The 22,470-nt window shown below is 44.7% G+C and overlaps 1 protein-coding gene across 2 annotated transcripts in view; it reads left to right on the forward strand.

Moving 5' to 3' along the window:
* Positions 1–22,470, forward strand: part of LOC143477600 (collagen alpha-6(VI) chain-like) — a 32,190-nt gene continuing 9,720 nt past the window's right edge. Inside the window, exons 1-11 of one of the 2 annotated variants that reach the window (XM_076976283.1) lie at positions 1–100; positions 6,722–6,896; positions 7,048–7,144; positions 7,252–7,328; positions 7,421–7,488; positions 18,091–18,196; positions 18,274–18,393; positions 18,563–18,622; positions 18,723–18,790; positions 18,923–19,074; positions 19,879–20,032. In XM_076976283.1, coding sequence (XP_076832398.1) covers positions 6,734–6,896; positions 7,048–7,144; positions 7,252–7,328; positions 7,421–7,488; positions 18,091–18,196; positions 18,274–18,393; positions 18,563–18,622; positions 18,723–18,790; positions 18,923–19,074; positions 19,879–20,032 — 1,065 coding nt within the window. In that variant the 5' untranslated portion in view covers positions 1–100; positions 6,722–6,733. Of the gene's footprint in view, positions 101–6,721; positions 6,897–7,047; positions 7,145–7,251; positions 7,329–7,420; positions 7,489–18,090; positions 18,197–18,273; positions 18,394–18,562; positions 18,623–18,722; positions 18,845–18,922; positions 19,075–19,878; positions 20,033–22,470 lie in introns of both variants that reach the window. The other variant, XM_076976282.1, reaches the window with a different exon arrangement.

The following is a 22,470-nucleotide window of genomic DNA, read 5'->3' on the forward strand; positions in this document are numbered from 1 at the left end:
TGGAAGATATTTTACTGTAGTTGGCTTCGTTTTTTTTTGTGTTGTTGTATGTCAAATGTAAAACAAAGTTCAAACTTAGCGCCATTGGAAGCAGAAGGAGGTAGGAAGAAACATTTTATTAATCCAAAAGAGTGATTTATTTAATTTGAAACGAAGGGAGATGTGATTGTTGTTTTGTTTTCAGTAAGAGCTGCGGCTCATAACATAAAGTTGAGTTCATGTGCAAGTTTGCTAGGAGTGACGCATTTAAAGTTTGGACCCTGTTCTACACATTATCTGTGAGGTATGGTGCTAGGGCATTTGTGTTTATTTTTTATTTTTTGCCACATTTTGTAGTTTTCACGGTGTCAAATGTCGGTGGCGAAAGGAGGAGAGAATAAAGATACACCAGTCGAAGCTCCGAGCATTGTTTGTGTGATTAATCCAAGTGGTCCGCTACACGGATGACTAAAGCGAACATACCAGAGAACGAGTACAGATAAACACGAAAACACTCAAACTTACACATGCACAGTGGCGTGCACAATTAGACCCCAACTCTGCCTTTTATCAACGAAAGTGCCCTTTTGAAACTTCGTTTTTTATTATTATCATTTTACTGAGGTCGGTTTGAAATGATCTTTTGAAAACCTGAGCGATTAAAAACAATGCCCTGAAATGCGCCACCACCTCGCACACACCCGACCTCTCTCTTCCTTTAACACCAGATGCGCTGCAGCAGCAGTTCAGTTCAGCGAGTGGAAGGAAGCGTCTTCAGCACAGCACACACGGTCACAGATAGACTTCTTCTCCCGTCCCCACCAGCCAGGTCACATACAACGTTTTCTGTTGTATACGTTTTGTTAGGCAACATAAATTAACACATTCGTTTGTGAAAGAAGAAACGGGAAGTTCCCCATTACCTGTGAAAAATGTCCATCTGCATTCGTGTAATGACAACAGTCAGTAGCCTATAACTCATTCTCGTACTTTTTGATCTTTTTACTGTCTTAATTGTAGGCCTATATTGATTTACTAATTGCAAAATATATGCAACAATGCCTGCAGACAGTGGAGGGTAAACAGAAGTTAACTGAAGGACAATGACTGTATAGTTAATATTGGATATGGATTTTATCAGTTGGCGGTGTGACTTTTTCCATTGAAAACTCACGTTTAGAGAATGTTACTAATAAAAGTCAAATTTCATTCAACATGCGCTTGTAATTTTTTTATAATGAATTGTTCCACGTGCGCTAAAAAGTGCCCCCCCCCCCCCCTTCCCCCCAGCACTTGCCCCCCAAAATGTCTGTGCACGCCACTGCCCATGCACACACCACATACTCTCATACAGAACACATACTCTTTAACCATGGACGTAGTTTTGATTTCATAAGTGGGGGGGACACAACCTGGGGTGGCGAACTGTTGAGCGGGGGGGGTTGAATGAAAATTGTTGAGCGCTGTGAATTGTTGAGCGGGGGGGGAGCTCGGAGCTGCATGATCCTAGTGCTAGATTTGTCGCTATTTGGATATTGTTTTTTTAACCGTTAAAAAGTGGGGGGGACATGACTTTGTCGCTACTTAAATATTTGGTTTTAACTGTAAAAACTGGGGGGGACCAAAACCGGCTTTTGAAAAAGTGGGGGGGACATGTCCCCCCCGTCCCCCCCCAAAACTACGTCCGTGTCTTTAACGATAATGTCGAATTTAGATTAGTGGTAGACAATGAGTGGCAGTAGCCGCTCGGTGGTTGATGGCTGATGCTGCGGTGTTACGTGAACTGTGGATTTTGGGGAGGTTATTTTCTCTTTCGGTTAATTTTGGTTTAACAGGTGGATTGCCTCGGTACGGGTGGATTCTGTCGGCCAATCGAAGATCGTGATTTGGATGAGGGGGAGGATATTCGGCTTCATAATCTGCATGACGGAGTTGCTGGAAGTTGCCGGGAGGCGACGCGAGCATTTACTGCCTTTACGGTTGTGTGTGTGACTTTTGAGAAACTGTAGCTCATGATTCTCATTTGAGAGGTGAGGGTTTGTGCGATAGCTTTTGTCATGAATTGTCATGAATAGCGTTGTGAAAATCGCCACCATGGAGTAAGAACGTAGTAGCATGTGCACAATTATAGACACCCATGCAGGCAGAGCTGGAGTGGCTAATCGGGAGATTCGGGAGGATTCCCGATGGGCCGGCTCATGTCAATCTCTAGTTTGGGCCGATTGGGAGGGAAAAATAATTTTGGGCCGGATTTGGGCATGAAACTCCCGGGCTGAAAAAGTGTCCCACTCCAGCCCTGCATGCAGGGATATTTTATAAGAAACACCAGTATAGAGGCGGGCACCGTGTATGTATATTTGTTTGAGATTATCGTCGTAGATATATTTTCTTTATTTATGTTAGTAAGGTGTGAGTCTTGCTTTGTTAACTTAGTGTAGTATATTTTATTTGTTTCTTTTCTTTGGTTCCGTCTACTGCTCCTTTCCTTGGTTGGTTTATGGTCAATCGTGTATTTTTGTACGTACGTGTCTGTTCAGTGTTTTGCTGCGTAGAAAAGGCTCTTCTACCCATTACCACTCTGCAGTAAAGAGTTTTCTTACGTATCCGTCTGGTTTTCGCGTTCTTCTTTAATTTCATCTTGTCCACTACGCACATGCTACTACCCCACACACCCCAAACCTAGACCCATGACATCGTGGGGTTGTAACAGACGCAATCTAGACTAACAATAGAAACCAATACAAAGCGAAATATACTACAAATTGCATAAATACTAAATGCGATGCCATTCGCTCGCAGAGGTTTAAATGACGCTGATGGCGTGTAGGAACATTCACTGATAACCATACATCTATAATAATAAACCCTTTAAATTTAGTGCCGTCGTTAACGGTCTACCACTGTAGATTCACGTACCCTCCTATAATCTTAATTCGACGTTATCGCTAAACAGTATTCTGAACTAGTAATATAGAGCTGTCTAGCTGGATGTCGGCTAGTATTTCACTCAACATAATTTTTAAACAAAAGTTATGAACCATCTTCATTTCAACAAATGGCGATTCGGAGCTCGTCGGGATGATTTTAAGCGAGTGGCCGATACGCAGAGTCACCCAAGAGTCTTTAGATGTCTGTCAGCAGAGGCAGGCGGCGTTTCTGGACAACGGAGACCACAGTCACGCAGCACTGGTCACACTAAGTGCCATGATTATGTGGCAGTTGCCACAAGGTGCCATTTCTGGGTGGCACAGTGGTCACTTTCGTGCTGCTTACATGCTACTTACACGCCAAACAGGGACCGCACTCTTACAGGAAATTTAGCAGAAAGACGCGCCTCTTAATGACCTCTGATATGTTTTGTGATTGGCTAAATGCAGTTCGATTAGCTCTGAGTTTGTTTGCTCATCCTACGTATCCCGGATGAACCGCATTTCAACCTGAACCTGAATTTCAACCTGAACCTGAATTTCGACCCGAACCTGAATTACGACCCGAACCTGAATTTCGACCCGAACCTGAATTACGACCCGAACCTGAATTTTGACCCGAACCTGAATTGCGACCCGAACCTGAATTGCGACCCGAACCTGAATTTCGACCTGAACCTGAATTTTAACTCGAATTTTTGCATACCTGCGAGGATTTTACAGACTGTTTTTTCAAGTAATAATGATTTCAGGTTCAGGTTCTGGTGACACTATAATAGCTCCATAGCATCTCTGCATGATGACTGACTCGAATGACAAACCTTCTGCTATATTCTCCAAAAATATATTCCAACTAGGAATCTGTGTGCTCGTAAAATTCAAAAATGCAAAAGGAAACATTCACAATCACACCCATTTAAAAAAGCGTTTCTATGGGTTTATCTACAAAAACACTTATGTAGCACCGAAGTACAGCCATGATCATCATAAAGGCTGTGTTTGAAATAACCTACTACATACTGGATACTGCATACTGCTTTCAGTATATACTAGATACTGCATACTGGTCCTCGTAGTATTATGCAGTACAGTTTCCAGTATGCGACAAAAGCAAAGCATACTACGGCAGGGGCGGACTGGGGAGAAGAAGTGGCCCGTTGACCAAAACAGCCTTGTGACAAACTGGCCCACTATATCACTCGATGTTGAAGGTGTCAATATATGTACATAAAACGCCAACAAGCTTATGTAATACACTCATTCTTCTGCTGTTACCAAACACAGTACCATCTCTTTTAATGTTTTTTAATGTGATAAAAAGCAAATTATTTTGAATAATTTCAAGTATATGTGTATTTGTATAAATATGTAAGCTGAAGGTGTTAGAAAATACTGAAAATGGACCTTGAAAGTGGCGTACAAGTGCATGAATTCCACCTTGTAACTTCGCACGCACAAAAATTGAGAGGTGCACAACCTCGCGACGCGAGTATATTTATGAGTTATTAGTTCCCCATTCCACTTCAAGGTCACTGAGATCTACGGACAAAGGGCTTCCAATGGTGCCGAGAACAAAACTCAAGCAACAGGGTGACCGTGCATTTGCTGTGTATGCACCTAAACTCTGGAATAGTCTTCCTGTAAACATCCGATTTGTAGATTTCATATCATCTTTAAAAAACTGTTGAAAACCCATTTTTATACTCAGGCCTTTGAAACAGTCCACAATTAACTTTTGGAGTGTGGGGGTTTTGCTTAGTTTTACTTAATTTTTGTGACGTCCGGAGCGCGGCGAAGGACGAGACAGAGAATCCTTGGCGTTGACAGACGTTACGTTTATTTAAACACATCTAGCGCAGATGGCGCACGTAAATCATGTAAGCACACAGAAACATATACGACTCAAACAACGACGAGCATAGGACACTGCGCGAACACACATGAAAAACCACATAAACCCCACGTGATGACAAGACGAGCCACAGGTGAGACGGATTATCACAGGACGTAACCGCACCCACGGAGATCCACAGACACAGACGAGTAGACGCAGACAATGTAAACACACGCCCAAAAGGGAGGGGTCGGGGACCGTAATGTGACAATTTTGTTACTTATTTAATTTCTTTTATGTTTTTATATGTTATGCATTTTATGTACAATTGTCATGTTATTATTGTCTTGTATATTTTATTTCTTCTTTATTTTTTCTATTTATTTTTAGAGTTGTAAAGAACTTTGGAGCAAGGGCTCAAAAAAGTGCTACATAAATAAATTTACATTTACAATTTTCAACAGATTTCATATGATGATGTGATTGATGATTTTGCAACAAAGAAGGATCAAAAAGTCAAGTTTTAGATTGCACTTCACAAGGATTTGTGCAATTTATATTGGTGGGGGGTGGGGGGAGCAACGGGTGGTTCACCCAGGGCGTAAATCTAGCCAGAACCGGCTCTGGTTTGTAGTCATGTTCACTAGTGTAGGAATTTGTTGATGTTCATTCTGTTCATGTGCACACGTTAGTGCAGTTACATGCATGTGCTGCTAATTCAAGAACATGTTCACTGACTTGTGATGAAATGAACACATGAACCATTTGTTACATTACATTACTATTACAAACATGTTTGCTGTTTTTAAAAGAGGTTGTGTGAGAAGACCTTACAGCTGTGTTCACTACATCCCCTTAACATATAACACAAATATTGGTGCAACTAAACATAACATGTTCCACCTCAGTAGTACAGACCACATAGCAAAGAAAAGCTGACCTGCCATCACAGGCGTCGTCAGTGTTTCAGACGATTTCAAGAGCGGATGAATTGTTGTACAGGCAATAAACAATTAGCTCTGTTGTTAATACTTTTATCTGTGACACAGGAATTATTCTGATGGGCAAGAAAATTACTTTTGATTGAAAAGATCAGTTTCCTCTTTGGTAAGAATCTGGTGCAAGATCAATTATTCTAATTGTTCATAGCATCTTACACTTCATTAAGACACCTGTAATGGAAAAAATGATGTTATGGTCATCACACCATCTGTGGCACCAGCCAGGCCCAGATGAACCAACTGACCAAGTCCAACTGGGGTTTTTATGTTAAGAAGTAATGACAGCAGCCTCAAACAGACTCATGGAGACTCAGAGCGTCGGCTTGCTTTGGGCTCTGCAGAAGAACCATGTGCAGGGCCCACACAGAACACAGTCCTTCTTGAGTACCGTAAACCCACAGAGAGCTTCCTCAAAATGTCATCTGCAGTCTGTGTTTCTGCCTCTACAGTAATTACAGCAATGGTAAAAAGTGCATTTGTTTAAAAACAGCAGACTGTGTGTTGTGATAAACACTGGCCTGGTGTGCATGCTGAGTGGTTTGGTTAATTTGTTTTTGATGTATGGTGTTGATAAACATCACTACAATATTTAACAGTTGTTTTACCACCTGTCTGTTAGCAATATACTAGTTACATTTTATTGTAAATTGTTGAATAGATGAAATGTTCTTGTTCTCCAAAAAATTAACTGTTTTTTTTTCAGTTACTTTTTTAGCAAACAGTGATCTGATGTAGTGACAACTCAATAGCCAGTTCTGGTAAATGTTGAATAATAATCAGAATATTATTTTTTGTACTTTTGCAATATAACAATCTATTTATTTGTTTCATAATGTAATGGGAAACTCCTGATGAGACACATTTGTTCTTCTCCAAAAGCATTTTGACTGATATCGTCCAGTTAGTCGTCCCTCTAGCAAACATGTGACCACTAAAGATCAATTGTACAATTTTAAGTTGGCATTTCCTATGTGTTACAGGAACCAACATTTATGTCACCAGAGCAGCAGATCCGGATGTCTCGTCGTCAGACGAGTGCTTCTCATCCAGTTGTGGTGAACACAGTGAGACGTGAGCTCACACTGCTGCTCCTCAAAGTTGTGATGCTTGGCATTAATTCTCTCAAAATGTTTGCAGCTGTTCTCCTGATGACAGGTAGGTTATTTATGATTCAAGATTCATACAGATATGTATGACAGAATTAGACCAATGTAAGTGTATCAACACCAAATTGTAGAAATAATTATTAAAACTTTAATTCTTGTTGTCTGTCTTTGTATGTGCTTTATTTGTTCTTCAATCACAGGCACCACAGTGGCATTCAACATATATAACGTACCTGTGCACCATTTCACAAGTGACGACCCACTGTTTGGACAATCCCTAGTTCAGTCCTCAGATGGGTTAGTCATGTCTAAGTCAGCTTTGGAGATAATTATATCAGTCAATTTATAAAGGCCTGTATCTTTTTTATTAAAAAAAAAACCTGAAGTTTAGTTTTCTTTTCCAGGGTGTATGTCCTTTCTCCTACCAATGGAGAAGTTAAGTGTAAGCTGGGCAATAATTGCTCCAAATTAAATATTCCAGGTGAGCCTTAATATCTTTTTCATCATTATGTGTGAAATTTAACAGTGTGAAGAGCATATTTTTGAAATACATACGGTTGAAATCTTTAACAGTGAGCGGGAAGAAGGGTTTACGTCCTGTAGCCTCCGCAGCGTCCAAATGGAACAAGGAGAAGATACTGGTAGAGAAACATCTCTCTTCATCATACACTGATCAATTTAACATCTTACACTGATCCATTTAACATCTTACACTGATCCATTTTACATATTCAAACATTGATCCATTTTACATATTCAAACATTGATCCATTTTAACATCTTCAAACATTGATCCATTTTACATATTCAAACACTGATCCATTTTAAATCTTTATACACTAATCTGGGGTGGGGTTCCCGAAACGTTCGTAGCGCTAAGTACTTCGTAACCTCGTATGACACGTATGAGGTTAAGAAGTACTTAAGAAGTACTTAGGTGACAGTTAGAGCTCTGTTTAAAACCACAATTTCCCCTGTTCAAGGCATCAGACTTCCAACTTCCATTTAAGCAGAGGCGGGCAGAGTATTCAACAATTTTACTATTACTTGAACCAAATTTTACTCAAGTAAAAGTATGCATCCAAAAATTTACTTGCAGAGTACTGTCTCGTGACATCATGGAAAATAGAATTATTGGAAACAATTACTTAATGATGATGAAAATAAATATAAATATTATTTGAAGAGTTTGGTTCCAAAACGCGATAAACGCCATTTAAAAAAAAATGAGTTAGAGCCGGAATCAGAATGGTATGTGACCACTCTTGAAAAGCCAATATTCAATTTTGATCTAAACGCCACATCCGCCGTGTAATACTGCCCTGCTTTCTCTCTTTCTTTTCAAAATGCAACAAACGCCAATCCTGATTTCCCGCAGAACGCCACATCTCCACTCATCCAATCACAGCGCACCACCACATATGGAAACGCCGTAGAACGCGACCTGTTGAGCCGCCCGGTATTTCTTGTAGCCTACTTTGTTAAAATATATCTCGTTTTTCACTCTCAAAATCCGCTCAAATGAACGGTTTTGATAGTATAGATGAGCCTGTTCGTATAGCAGTTATACTATTTATGTTAATAGTTATACTATTTTACTATTTATGTCTGTAACGGGTGCGAGGGAGTCGAGGATGCAAAGACGAGGTGCGTTCAAAGGCTACGTTTATTGAGCTTGACGATGGACACACTCACGGCGTCTTGAAACAGCTGTCAATCACACTGAACAGTAAACGCTCATGGCGCATCAAAACACCAGTAGAATACACTACACAGTACACGCTCACGGCGTGCTGACACGGTTATAATTGTAAACATGTTAGCTGGCGCTGTCACCGGGTCAAGCGATCAGGTTGTCTTATGAGAAAACTGTGCATGCTCCGGTCGCGTCTCGTTTACTCTGCTGCTGCCTTCGCTGAACACTTGAGCTTCGTAATATAGGTTCACTTGACACGTCGTGACTGCGCAAGTGTCCGCGCGGCAAAAATGATGCAATCGCAGTGGCTCGCCCATGCGCGTTGGCCACGAATGTCACACACACAACGAATGTCACGTTAAAGACGAGCACCAAACGATACAAACACACACACTACAGTATATACACGTAGCCTAACAAGCACCGTGTGAAACACATTAGTCTAACAAGACAAGTGAACACACAAACGGACGTACATATAAAGACACGGACAACATTAACACACGCTCGAAGGGAGGGGTTCGGGGCTGTAGCGTTCGTTAATGAAATATTTTGAAATTTGTGTTTTTAGGCCCAATGGTCAAACTATTATGTACAATTTACAGTTATTTGTTATTGTATTTTGCACATTTTCAGTAAAAAAAAATGTTCTATTGATGCCAAAGGATATACAAGACATTTTGAAAAAAACTTGGCATGGATTTATTGCGTTTTGCGAAAAAACGAATTGTTTTTTTTTTTTAATAAATCTTTAAATATTAAAATCTTGATTTGATTTGTTTGTGTTTTTTTAACCTTAGTATGGTATTTGAAAGTTTGAAACAGAAAACAGTGGTTTTCAGCCTACCACTTTCTTGCTAAAGAAAACACATTTTTACTCAAATTGATCAAAATGGATTTATAGCGTTTTGGAACCAAACTCTTAATTTATTATAAATATGTATTTTTGTTTGTTCCTAATTATTAGGCCTGTGTAACTTCAATGTGTTCCACAAAGGCACTAACTGAGAAGATTGCCAGCCAATACGTGTAGCTACAACTTGCCGCCACTTTGGTTCAACTAAAATCAACATATATTGCTAGTGTGTACACTCACAGAGTTTGAACTGGTTTTTAGTATTGCACTGCGTTACATTTAATAATTACATCATACAAAAGTTATGCTTCCAGTTGTAACAGAGATATAGCCAGACATGTATAAAGTATTAGAGACCCATACTTGAGTAAAAGTACAAGTACCGTACAGAGACCATATATGTAAGTGGACTGGACGACTTACATCAGAGACCATATATAATATGGAATTTTATAATCGGGAGGCGAGGCAGCCGAGTTGACCTCACCAGGAGGCGGGGCCGCCGCGCTGACGTCATCGGAGGGCGGGGTCGCCGCGCTGACATCATCGGAGGGCGTGACTGTCGGGCTGATGTCATCTGGGGGCGTGACTGCTGGGCTGACATCATCTAGGGGCGTGACTGCCGGGCTGACGTCATCTGGGGGCGTGACTGCCGGGCTGACGTCATCGGGGGCGTGTCCGCTGGGCTGACGTCATCGGGGGGCGTGTCCGCCGGACTGACTTCATCTGGGGGCGTGTCCGCTACACTGACATCATCCCGGGTCCGAGCCGGCCACTCCTGGGGTGTGTGGCTACAGCGTCCCCCCAAAAAATTCTTGGGGGGCCTTCGGGGAGTGGCTTCCGGGATGCAGTCATTAGGGGCCGTGGCCACCGGAAAGCAGTCATCAGTGGGCGTGGCCACCGGAACGCAGTCATCAGTGGGCGTGGCCACCGGAGCGCAGTCATCAGTGGGCGTGGCCACCGGAGCGCAGTCATCAGGGGCTGCAGGGTGAGAGGTGTCAGGCGTCAATGCAGACGAGAGGCGGGGGGGTACAATTGATGCGGCGGTGCCAGCCTTCCGGTCTCTGACTCTCCCCACTTGGCTGACGGAGTCGGCCTGTTCGGATCCGCGGGGTTGAGTACAACCACCCGCAAAAAATCCTTTGGGGAGCACCCCCGCAGCATGTCTCCTAATCTGATGGGAGGAGGGCTGTACAGCGACACCAGCGAACCTGGTGCGCATGAACTTACAAAACCCTTCTACGGTTAATGCTTCAGTCATACGTTTAGACAGTACCAAGTTCGCCCATTCCAGTGCCTTGGCTTTCAGCAGAGAGCGCATAAACAAAACCAAGATGTCATCTGGAGGCGGGGGGCATGTTAGTAACCTGATATATAGTGTACATTGCATGATGTAGCTATCAGCAGGTCCGGTCTCCCCATCGTATTCCTCTGGGCAGGGAGCTAGCGACGGTAGGGCAATGTAGTTTCCCCTTACGTCCTTGATCAGCAAGGCCTGCAGGTTATCCAGGTTAGCAAGAATATAATCCTCTTTCTCGGGAGCCATGAAACTACCCGAGGTAACCGGTTCTTGCTGCGTCATACTAAGGTCGGTCATTCTGTAACGATTCCGGGGCACAGGCGTGACGCAAACGCAAGTTTTAGGACATTTATTAAAGATAACAGAAACAAACTAGATCGACACAACGACAAGGTACATGAGAACATACGCAACAGAAAAATATAAGACACAAAGACCGGACTACTCTTAGCTTAATGCAAAGACCACACACATAAATACGAGTGACAGAACTAGATATAAAGGAGGACTTAAAGTACATAAGGCACAAGGTTATAAACACGGGAGCAGCTATAAACCTAAAGCGTGGGGCTACAAACAGTAACATAAGACAACGGAACAGAAGACAACCAAACAACGACACAGAGAGGAGAACTACCGAATACTAGGAGACTGAACCAGGAAGCTGAAAGCAGACACAGTAAGCAACTAGGACGCTAACGGACAGAGAAAACACGTATGGGTAAAGGAGGCAGGGCGAGGGTAGGGAGTACTCATAACAAAACACACAACCATAAAAACACTGGGAACAAACCAACACACGGGGCTAGGAGAGAAACAAAGGGAGAACACGAGTCGTGAGAGGAACAGATCCTTTACATGAAACGAAACCGTGGAGAAGCGAGAGGTTACCATACAGGGAATGACCGACAAGGGAATGAAACACTCAGGGTTCTTTATACACAGAGACAAGATGGTGAAACAAGACTCAGGTGTGTGGGTACTAACGATGAGGGCGTGACAGACAGACGGAGGAACGAATAGGAGCGGGTAGCTAGGCGGGACCAGGGAGGAGGGAGGGGCTAGACGTGACATACAGTATTCAGCATTTTTTTGTACTTAAGTATTGCAAGTAGTATATTAAAAAATTTATTACTCAAGTACTGAAAGTAAAAAGTACAAGTATTGTGTTTTGTATTAATTTTAAAAAGCAGTCAAAGTTTGATTATCAATTTTATTTTATATCACTTACAAATCAAAGCTGTCAAAGACCACAAATACAAGTGTTCTGTATGTAAAAACAACTAGCAACTTTAAAAACTGGGCTTAACACTTCGTACACAAAAAACAGATAACCTATGTCCCGCTACGTCGTAGGTTAGACGCAGAAGTACAAGTTATTCTTAATTTAGCTGAGCAAACGAGGTGTATTTTGGACGTAAAATCCATCCATTGGGTTCTAAGGGTGAGCCTACTGCCCTGCTACTTGGTCATCTTATAAGTAGCTCGCAAGCTGAAAAGTTGTGGGCACCCCTGCTCTACAGAGATACGTCTACAAATACGCAATGCCCTCGGACATGGTAGGAAATATCAACAAGGTAGGAAAATTCGACAGATAAGTCTATATACGCGCCGTCATCTCACACAGGTAAGAAAATCCGACAGAACACCGTACAAATGCATGAATTACACCTTGTAACTAGAGGTGGTCGGATAGATCCAAATATCGATAATATTGATACCAACGCTGGTATTGATATTGAACAATACTCGTGTAAAAAGGTTGATACTCTAGCTTTTTTTCTCTCCCGCACGCACTGACTGCTGTGCACGCGAATTCATGAAAGTCTCTTCTGTCTGTAAGCAGTGTTGCCAACTCCTCAGTAAGGAAAGTAGCTATTGGTTGTCCTAAAAGCTGCTAAATCATGTCATCACCTAATTTGCATAATACATATATTTTGAATTTAAATTACCCTAGGAATCCTCGAGGCCAGGTTCCTGTGCCTGAAGGGGCTCAGAGTTACCCCTGAGAGGGTGTGCCACATAATAATGGCATGTGTGGTATTACACAACATTGCAACCATCCAGGAAGAGTAACCATCTCTGATATTCCCACAGATGAGTTACGTTACATGCATGTGGGTGACAACAGAGATGGTAGAGTTGTCAGAGACTCCACCTGCAATCACTGCTTTTCACATTAAATCATGCAGCACCAACCGCACCCCCCACCATCCACCCTGTAACCTTTTAATATACATTACAGTCAAATTCACCGTTATGTTTCATTATTAAATTTTTCCTGTACATATATTTAAGAATATATTTTAAGAATAAGATATACCGTATTTTCCAGACTATAAGCTGCTACTTTTTTCCCCACGATTTGAACCATGCAGCTTATACTGAGGTGCGGCTTTTCTTTGAGAATGACACAAATATTATATTTTCACATGATCTGCTGCCCTCTGGTTGTTATGTGTGTTTGTCAGATGTTTTTATCACATACAGAAATATAATTGCAATCACATTATGAGTAACAAAAGCTTTTATTGACAGTTAGAATGAGTTAATGCAGTAAGTCAATATTTGCAGTGTTGACCCTTCTTCTCTGCAATTCTCCGTGGCATGCTCTCAATCAACTTCTGGACCAAATCCTGACTGATAGCAGTCCATTCTTGCACAATCAATACTTGCATTTTGTCAGAATGTGTAGGTTTTTGTTTGTCCACCCATCTCTTTATGATTGTCCACAAGTTCTCAATGGGATTAAGATCTGGGGAGTTTCCAGGCCATGGACCCAAAATCTCTGTTTTGTTCCCTGAGCCATTTAGTTATCACCTTTGCTTTATGGCAAGTTGCTCCATCATGCTGGAAAAGGCATTGTTGATCACCAAACTGCTCTTGGATGGTTGGGAGAAGTTGCTCTCGGAGGACATTCTGGTACCATTCTTTATTCATGGCTGTGTTTTTAGGCAAGACTGTGAGAGAGTCAATTCCCTTGGCTGAGAAGCAACCCCACACATGAATGGTTTCAGGATGCTTTACAGTTGGCATGAGACAAGACTGGTGGTAGCGCTCACCTCGTCTTCTCCGAACAAGCCGTTTTCCAGATGTCCCAAACAATCGGAAAGGGGATTCATCAGAGAAAATGACATTACCCCAGTCCTCAGCAGTCCACTCCCTGTACCTTTTGCAGAATATCAGTCTGTCCCTGATGTTTTTTCTGGAGAGAAGTGGCTTCTTTGCTGCCCTCCTTGAGACCAGGCCTTGCTCCAAGAGTCTCCGCCTCAAAGTGTGTGCAGATGCACTCACACCTACCTGCTGCCATTCCTGAGCAAGCTCTGCACTGCTGGTAGCCAGATCCCGCAGCTGAAACACTTTTAAGAGACGGTCCTGGTGCTTGCTGGTCTTTCTTGGGCGCCTTGGAGCTTTTTTGGCAACAATGGAACCTCTCTCCTTGAAGTTCTTGATGACTGAGGTGCAATCTTTCTAGCTGCCTGTTAGGCCATTTTTGTGCAGTGCAATGATGACTGCAACAGTGATGCCAAGCACCAGCCTCCTTTTAAAGTGTCCAGTGGTGTCATTCTTACTTAATCATGACAGATTGATCTCCAGCCCTGTCCTCATCAACACCCACACCTGTGTTAATGGAGCAATCACTGAAACGATGTTAGCTGGTCCTTTTAAGGCAGGGCTGGAATGAAGTTGAAATGTGTTTTGGGGGATAAAGTTTCATTTTCTGATTTTGGTATTCCCTTCATTAAATCTCGCTCATCTCAGCACTTGTGTCCGTCTTCTCGCTCCGCTGCGCAAGCAACGTTACATAACCACGAATCTTACCAGGACACAGCGAGGGAGCGAGACTCCGGTGAGTTTAGTCGCTGTAACGAGTTGTTGGCTGCTTCCGTGCAGTTTAACTCTCATGTGTTACAGCGCGAACGAGCCGGAGACAGGAATACCCCTGGCACTGTGGGAACAAGGAAGTCTCGTCGCAGACCGAGGAAAGCACAGTCACTTTCAGTTTCGACTGGCTTTCGCGACGAGACTCCTATCGAGCGCTGTGAGTCTGCCCGGCTTGGCGAACACTACGGGGAGGAACAACCTGTAGTGCAAGTTGCGGGCAGACGGATTGAATGCACAGACGAGCTTTTGCTTAACCCTCGGTTGGCTCTCAATGGCTGTTGCGAGCTCCCGACGCCTCAGAGGATGCGGAGCCATCGCAGAGAGAGCCACCGAGGGGCGTGTGTGTCTGTGTGTTCTTCCAGGCTCAACCCGGACCCCGTGGAAGAGGACCTCCCTCCGCTGATCCCGGAAGCTACACCCCGAGGGTTCTCCAAGAATTTTTTGGGGGGACATACTAGCCACTCAACCAAGGAGTGGCAGGCTGAAACCCCTGAGGACGTCGGTAAGGCGGTCACGCCCCCCGATGACGTCGGTATGGCGGTCACGCCCCCCGAGGACGTCAGTGCAGCGGACACGCCCCCCGAGGATGTCAGTACAACGGCTCCGCCCCCCGAGGACGTCAGTATGGCGGCTCCGCCCCCCGAGGACGTCAGTATGGCGGCTCCACTCCCCGAGGACGTCAGCATGGCGGCTCCGCCTCCCGAGGGCGTCTTGTCACGTCTGCGGCCTGTTCCCGCGACCCAGAGGAGGTCGTCCACGCCAGCCCCCGTCTCCGCGACCCAGGAGAGGTCGTCCACGCTGGCTGCTGTCCCCGCGACCCAGGAGAGGTCGTCCACGCCGGCCCCCGTCCCCGCGACCCAGGAGAGGTCGTCCACGCCGGCTCACGTTCCCGCTGCCCACCAGCGGACGCCACCTGTTCCCGCTGCCCGCCTGCCAGCCGTGCCTGTCACCCCAGAGACTGTGCTGCCCACATGTGGGCCTGGACTCAATGTGTTGTCTGTTCCACCCTGTGTTCCTGCCTCCATGCCCATGTTCCCCATGCTCCCCAGTCCTGTCCCTGGTTTTGTTTTGGTTCCTGTCCCCGTGGTTGTGTCTGTTCGTTTCCATGTTCCTGTGTCTGTTTCCCGTGGTGTCATCTCTGTCCCTGTCCCAATGTCTGTTCCCCAAGTCACGACCCACTTCATTCCTGTCCCAGTCTCCATCGTCCAAGCCGTGTTTGCCTCAGTGTACGCCTCTGCCCTGTCCCCTGACCCCACTCCCGTGTCTGTCCCCAGTCCTGTCCTGTCCAGCCCTGCTCCTGTACCTCACCCTGGCCCTGTCCAGTCTCCCTGTGTCCCATGTCATGCCGTGTCCCAGTCCAGCTCTAGGCCAGTCTCCACGTCTCCTGTCTTTGTCCCTGCCATGCCCCAGGTCCCATGTCCTGTCCCTCTGGTCCGTCCTGTGTCTGCTGTCCCTGTCCCTCGCCACGTCCCGTGATTCCCTGTCCTGTCTGCCCTTGCGTGCCCCGGAGTGGCACGCCTTGAGGGGGAGTAATGTCACGTATGGCCTCGCCCCCTCCCTTAGCTGTCACTCCGGGTTCCCTTGTGTCTGTGTTCCGTGCCTGTTTATCCCGCCCCGCTCGTTTGTCTCCGTGATTCCTTGTTTGTTACCACGCCCCCGTGTCATTGCCGTCACCTGTCCCTAGTTTAGTTTCATTGTATATAAGTCCCAGCACTTCCCCAGTCTAGTTATCCGTGGTTTTGTCTATCTATTGGTTGTGCTTTGTGCGTTTTTTATCCTGTCTCGTGAGTACTCCCCGTTTGCTGCCCAGTTGCCCTGTGTATTCTGTTGTTTCAGTCATTCTGCGTTTCCCGTGTTTCTGTTCATAGTGTTCAGTATGTCGCTCAGTGTTTCATGTTCTGACTCTCTATCGGACTTGACCCATGCATTTCTTCTCGACCCTGATTTTGGTATTCCCTTCATTAAATCTCGCTCATCTCAGCACTTGTGTCCGTCCTCTCGCTCCGCTGTGCGAGCAACGTTACAATGTAGATATATTTTGGCCCATGTTGGGTTTTAGTTGGACCTTTTTAAAAGTCAACCATTTAGTTTTTTTACCTTTCAACTGTTACATAATAAATAGCAAAATGGCTAGGTGTCCGACAGCTCAACCTCTTAGACTGATTATGCAAGCAGATACACACAGTGATGAAGATAGTGTTATTGAAGAAGATGCCAATAGTGAAGATGGCGATTATTTGCCTGGAGCTGGTCCTGACTCAGATACGGAAGATCATGTGTCTGAGGAATCTGATGAGTCAGAAGATGCCACATGGTCTGAGGAGCACCAGCTAAATGAACCTACTACTACACTGACTGAAAGAAGAAGAGGTATCTCAAGAGGAGTTAGAAGAGGTAGGACCAGATCACGCCGTGGTTTTTGCCCGGGATGGGGCACACACAATACACCTAATGCAGCACAACCCACGGCTGTAGAGCTACCCTTTGGTGATACCAGTACGCTTACCAGTACCAGTACACCTCAGAAGACCAATGATGGATCCAATCCAACTTCTAGAGCTGGACACTGGAGAAACAGGAAGCAAGAGACCAGCTAAAGTGAAGAGGACACAAGGACATTGTTACCTGTGCCCGCGTGAGTGTGACAGGAAGACACGCAAGTTCTGTGATAAGTGCTCTAGGCCTGCTTGTCCAGCACACTCTGTCAACACTTCAAATGTACTGTGTTAAAAGTGCTTATAACTATCCAATTTGGATATGTACTTTGATGAATCATTGAACAACATGTGCATTTGATTCGTTTTGCAATTTAATTTCGATATTGGAATTAAAATTACACTTACTTGGACTTTGTGCAGGGCAGTGGGGATCTCTTCCCACAATCCTGACCCCTTTAAGTGCACTTTCTCAATGCATAGACTGTGCATGTTTCACACAGTTAGTTAATAAACATTGTTTTTCCTTCATTTTAATAAACTTTTGCTTGTTGCTTGTGATTTATATATGCCAACTAAAAGGGGTGCAATTTGCACCCCAAGGACCGGGAATGCAACTTTCTCACAAGGACCTATTGAGGGTTAAAGGTAATGACAATGACAATTACAATGACTGTAACTATGGGAGGTGTTTTTAATGACTGTAACTATGGGAGGTGTTTTTAATGACTGTAACTATGGGAGGTTTTTTTAGCCGTACGTGGACATGCTGAGAGGACATACTGGATGTTTCAGTGGAAGGTCCACAGGTCAAACTGGTGACCTTGGCTTGTGTTTCCAAATTTCCAACCTAACGTTTGGCTTTGTTTGTTTCTGTTGTTTTCTGAGTTTGGCCATATGGCCAACATGGATCTCCTCCATAACATCACTAAAATGGTCACATACTCACACAGCCATTTATTTGATACTGTGACAGCTTCCCACAAAATTAAAAAGATAAGTTATGTATCTAAGAATTAGAAGAACTATGCACCTCAGATGCAATAATAAGTCTTATCTTAAATCTTCAAGGTTTGTAATCAAGTTCGAACCAAGGTGGGTTCCACTGAGAATTTGAATGGCAACTGCACCCTTCTGTCAGGAGAGAAGAAGGAAGACATCAATCCTGCCAGTTTAGGTACGTTGCATCACCAAATTCTGTCTTCAAGAATCATGAATTCTGTCTTCAAGACGTTGTGATTCCGACACTTGTAGATGAAATAAATATCAACAAGACAACATTTGAAGGGACATGCCATGAACCACTGAAACAAGATTCCACAAACATCAACAACAATAACAATAACTACCATGGCAACCCCACAGGATATCAGGGTAAATAAATATGATTCACTTAATAACAAAGTTTCTCACATAGCAGTTAAAAAAAAAAAATATTTAAGCTCCTTTTTTTTTACATTTTTAACTTTTAGAATCCTAACATTTGAAATTGTCAAATTGGAATTTTTACATTTTAACATTTCAATATTCAATTTCCGATTAGTTCACCAGAGGATGAGAAGAGAAGTTGAGAAGAATGACAAAGAGACAGATGAGGATGAAGGTATTTTTCTTTTTGGCCCAATGTCTGCAAACTTCATCTCCAGATTGGGTGTAGTGTAGGGCAGGTGTACCAGCACTCTGGGCACTGTGTTTGTTTGCAGACGCTGGGACTGAGATTGCTTTCGTGCTGGACGGCTCTGGGAGCATTGAGGCGGAGGATTTTGAGAAGGCAAAATACTTTATTTATAATGTGATGAAGAATGTTTGGACATCATGTTTTAGTGTAAGTAGATATTTAAACCCTTTAAGTAATTTTCATGGAAATTCTTCACCTGAAACACTTTAAATGTTCTTCTCTTAGTGCAACTTTGCAATAGTTCAGTATGGAAGTAAAATAAGGACAGAACTGTCACTGCTAGAAAATGATAATAGAACTGAAGCCCTGAACAAGGTGAAGAACATAAAACAGACGTACAATCTCACCAAGACCGCCTCAGCTCTCTACCATGTACTGTAAGTTCTCTCAGCCCAAACCAGCTGTATTTTATATTTTTATATGGTAGTCAGTGTTTGAATGACATATGACCTGTATGTCAGTGTTTGATTGATGTATGTCCTATGGTATGCCAGTGTTTGATTGATGTATGTCCTATGGTAGTCAGTGTTTGAATGACATATGACCTGTATGTCAGTGTCTGATTGATGTGTGTTCTATGGTATGTCAGTGTTTGATTGATGTGCGTCCTATGGTATGTCAGTGTTTGATTGATGTATGTCCTATGGTATGTCAGTGTTTGATTGATGTATGTCCTATGGTATGTCAGTGTTTGATTGATGTATGTCCTATGGTATGTCAGTGTTTGATTGATGTATGTCCTATGGTATATCAGTGTTTGATTGATATATGTCCTATGGTATGTCAGTGTTTGATTGATGTATGTCCTATGGTATGTCAGTGTTTGATTGATGTATGTCCTATGGTATGTCAGTGTTTGATTGATGTATGTCCTATGGTATGTCAGTGTTTGATTGATATATGTCCTATGGTATGTCAGTGTTTGATTGATGTATGTCCTATGATATGTCAGTGTTTGATTGATGTGTGTCCTATGGTATGTCAGTGTTTGATTGATGTATGTCCTATGGTATGTCAGTGTTTGATTGATGTATGTCCTATGGTATGTCAGTGTTTGATTGATGTGTGTCCTATGGTATGTCAGTGTTTGATTGATATATGTCCTATGGTATGTCAGTGTTTGAAGGCCCTTGCCACAAGATCTTGTCTGTAATAGCTACTGTGTTCTGCTTCACACACAGCACTGAAGTTTTTGTTCCTGAAAGTGGATCAAAAAAAGACGCAAAGAAAATGATAATCCTGTTATCTGATGGAAGAATATTGGGAGATAATAGAAGCCTTCCAGATGTTCTAAACATGACTGAGATGAAAGACATTCTTCGCTTTGCTATTGGGGTAAGTGTGGTGTCTTTATGTGTTTGGTAGTACTGGAGTGAATTTGGAGTGGATCACTGTTAATACACCCCAGTGTTTTATAGATCATTGCATGTAGAACTGTGTATGGTTGGTTAAATTTTTTCATATTCATGCATTTGCTGGAGTATGAACTAAAGGCTGCATCTCGGCAGGTAAATAACAAAAATGTTGGATGTACTAATAATATTTTTGTGCACATTACATGTAACATTTTACTCATGAGTTAATGCCATTTGAGTTATGCCTGTCTGCAGAGTACATGTACCGTAGAAACGCAGTTAACGACCACAATCCTTTCCGAAAAGTTGTTCGCTACCCAAAACTATTTTCCCCATGAGAAATAAAGAAAATAGAAATAAATATTTCCCAGCCCCGGTTGACTCGCTAATATATGAAAGTTACAGGTTATATAGGTATGTTTTTAAAAATGAGAACAGTTATAATACAGAACAAATGGAGTTGAATAAACATAAAAACATTAAAGAAAGCATTTAAACATAAGAAAACATTTAGTAAATGTGACGATCGGGGTGGAGCGAAGAACGAGACACAGAATTCTTGCAGAGACGTCACTTTTAATGTATCACACATAGATTGCGCAATAGCGCACGAGGAACATCTGACACTTACACAGAAACGTGTAGACTCTAGACAACGACGAGCACAAGACACTGCGCGAGCGCACATTAAATAGACAGACCACATTAACCCCATGTGATTACGAGACGATTCACAGCTGAGACGGATTATCACATGACATAGCTATCACCACGGAATATCCACAGACGCAGACGATGCACGTAGACTACGTAAACACACGCCCAAAGGGGAGGGGCCGGGGTCCTCAACGTGACAGACGCCCCCTCCAAGGGCACTACCCGTCCCGGGGTGCCAACAGGACCGAGTGCCCCGAACCCACGACGATGGGCGGATCCGACGCGCTCAGTCCTGCGTCTGGGAGGTGACTGCCCTTGGCAAAGCGTCCATCACGAATCGCCTAGCACACCCTCCCTGGGAAGACGGGGGAAAAGACATTAAACACATTAAACGGCACATTCACAAACACACACACAGGCACGTTCACACACAGTGGCACAAGAGGGAAAAACGGGTTTGGTACACAAAGGGGAAGACTGACAAACACGGGAACACACACACACGACATGGGCGCCAGGCTGCGCGCCAGGAGGAGAGCGAGTAGGGGAGATAGATCTGGTGCTGCTGGCGCTGCGTTGGGCACTCCCTTTCCTGCCCCTGCCGCAAACCCCCCACCAGGCGCAGCGCGGCGGGTGGACGCGCCGGGCGCAGCGCGGCGGGCGGACGCGTCGGGTGCCGCGCGGCTGGCGGACGCGTCGGGTGCCGCGCGGCTGGCAGACGTGTCCGAAGCAGCGTAGCTGGCGGGCCTGCCAGGCGCAGCGCGAGGGAGCTCCTCCCCATAGTCCATCGGCTCCTCCTCGCCCTCCAGAACCCCTTCCATGGACTGAGCCGGGCTCTCACCCCGGGAATAGTCCATGGGGCTGGCCCTGGAAGGTCCGGAGGACGTGGTCTCCCCAGGAGTGCTCCTCCCTTTGACAGTTCCCGCGGAGGAGGGAAGGCTCTCCTCCTCATCCTCCGTGTAGGGGTCACTATCGTACACCCCTGAAACCACTGACGGGGAATAGTCCTCTGCACCGTAGTCCACGGTGGACCTGTCAAACTCCTGTACCGCGGGAGAGAGACCCACAGGCGGGGGAAGGTAGTCCTCCTCCTCTGATTCCGGCTCCTCCTCCTCCTCCTCACCGTAGTCTACGGTGGTTTCGTCGTAGACGGAGGGAGGGTACTCCTCCTCCTCCCCTTCCCCACCATAGTCAATGGTAGGAGCGGAGTATATGGACGGAGGGTATTCCTCTTCTTCCTCCCCCTCCCCAACATAGTCCACCGTGGGAGCAGAGTAAACGGACGGAGGGTATTCCTCTTCTTCCTCCTCTAACTCCTCCTCGGAGTCCTCCCCGAATTCTGTCTCCGGGGTGGAGTCCGTGGCGCTGATCTCGAACGCGCTCGCCCTCGGAGGCGAGAGGGCGCGGGAAGGAGAGGAATGTCTATGCCTCCAAATCCTTACCGCACCCTCGCGGAACATCTCCGCCATCTCGGGGCTTGTGCACGTCCGCGCCGCAGACAGCTGGGCTGCGCACACCGGGTCCTGCTCCAATTCTTCCTGTGTCGGCGTGACTTCGCGGCGCAGGGGTGAGGAAGCAGCCCGGTGATGCCGCTTGCTGTGGCGTTGACCCTTCTTCGGCCGGGTGGTGTAGCCCGGCATGCTTACTAGGTGTCTCAAACGGCTCGTCGTTCTGTGACGATCGGGGTGGAGCGAAGAACGAGACACAGAATCCTTGCAGAGACGTCACTTGTAATGTATCACACATAGATTGCGCAATAGC

This window comes from Brachyhypopomus gauderio, chromosome 16 (assembly GCF_052324685.1).
Source record: "Brachyhypopomus gauderio isolate BG-103 chromosome 16, BGAUD_0.2, whole genome shotgun sequence".
Taxonomy (NCBI): Eukaryota; Metazoa; Chordata; class Actinopteri; order Gymnotiformes; family Hypopomidae; genus Brachyhypopomus; species Brachyhypopomus gauderio.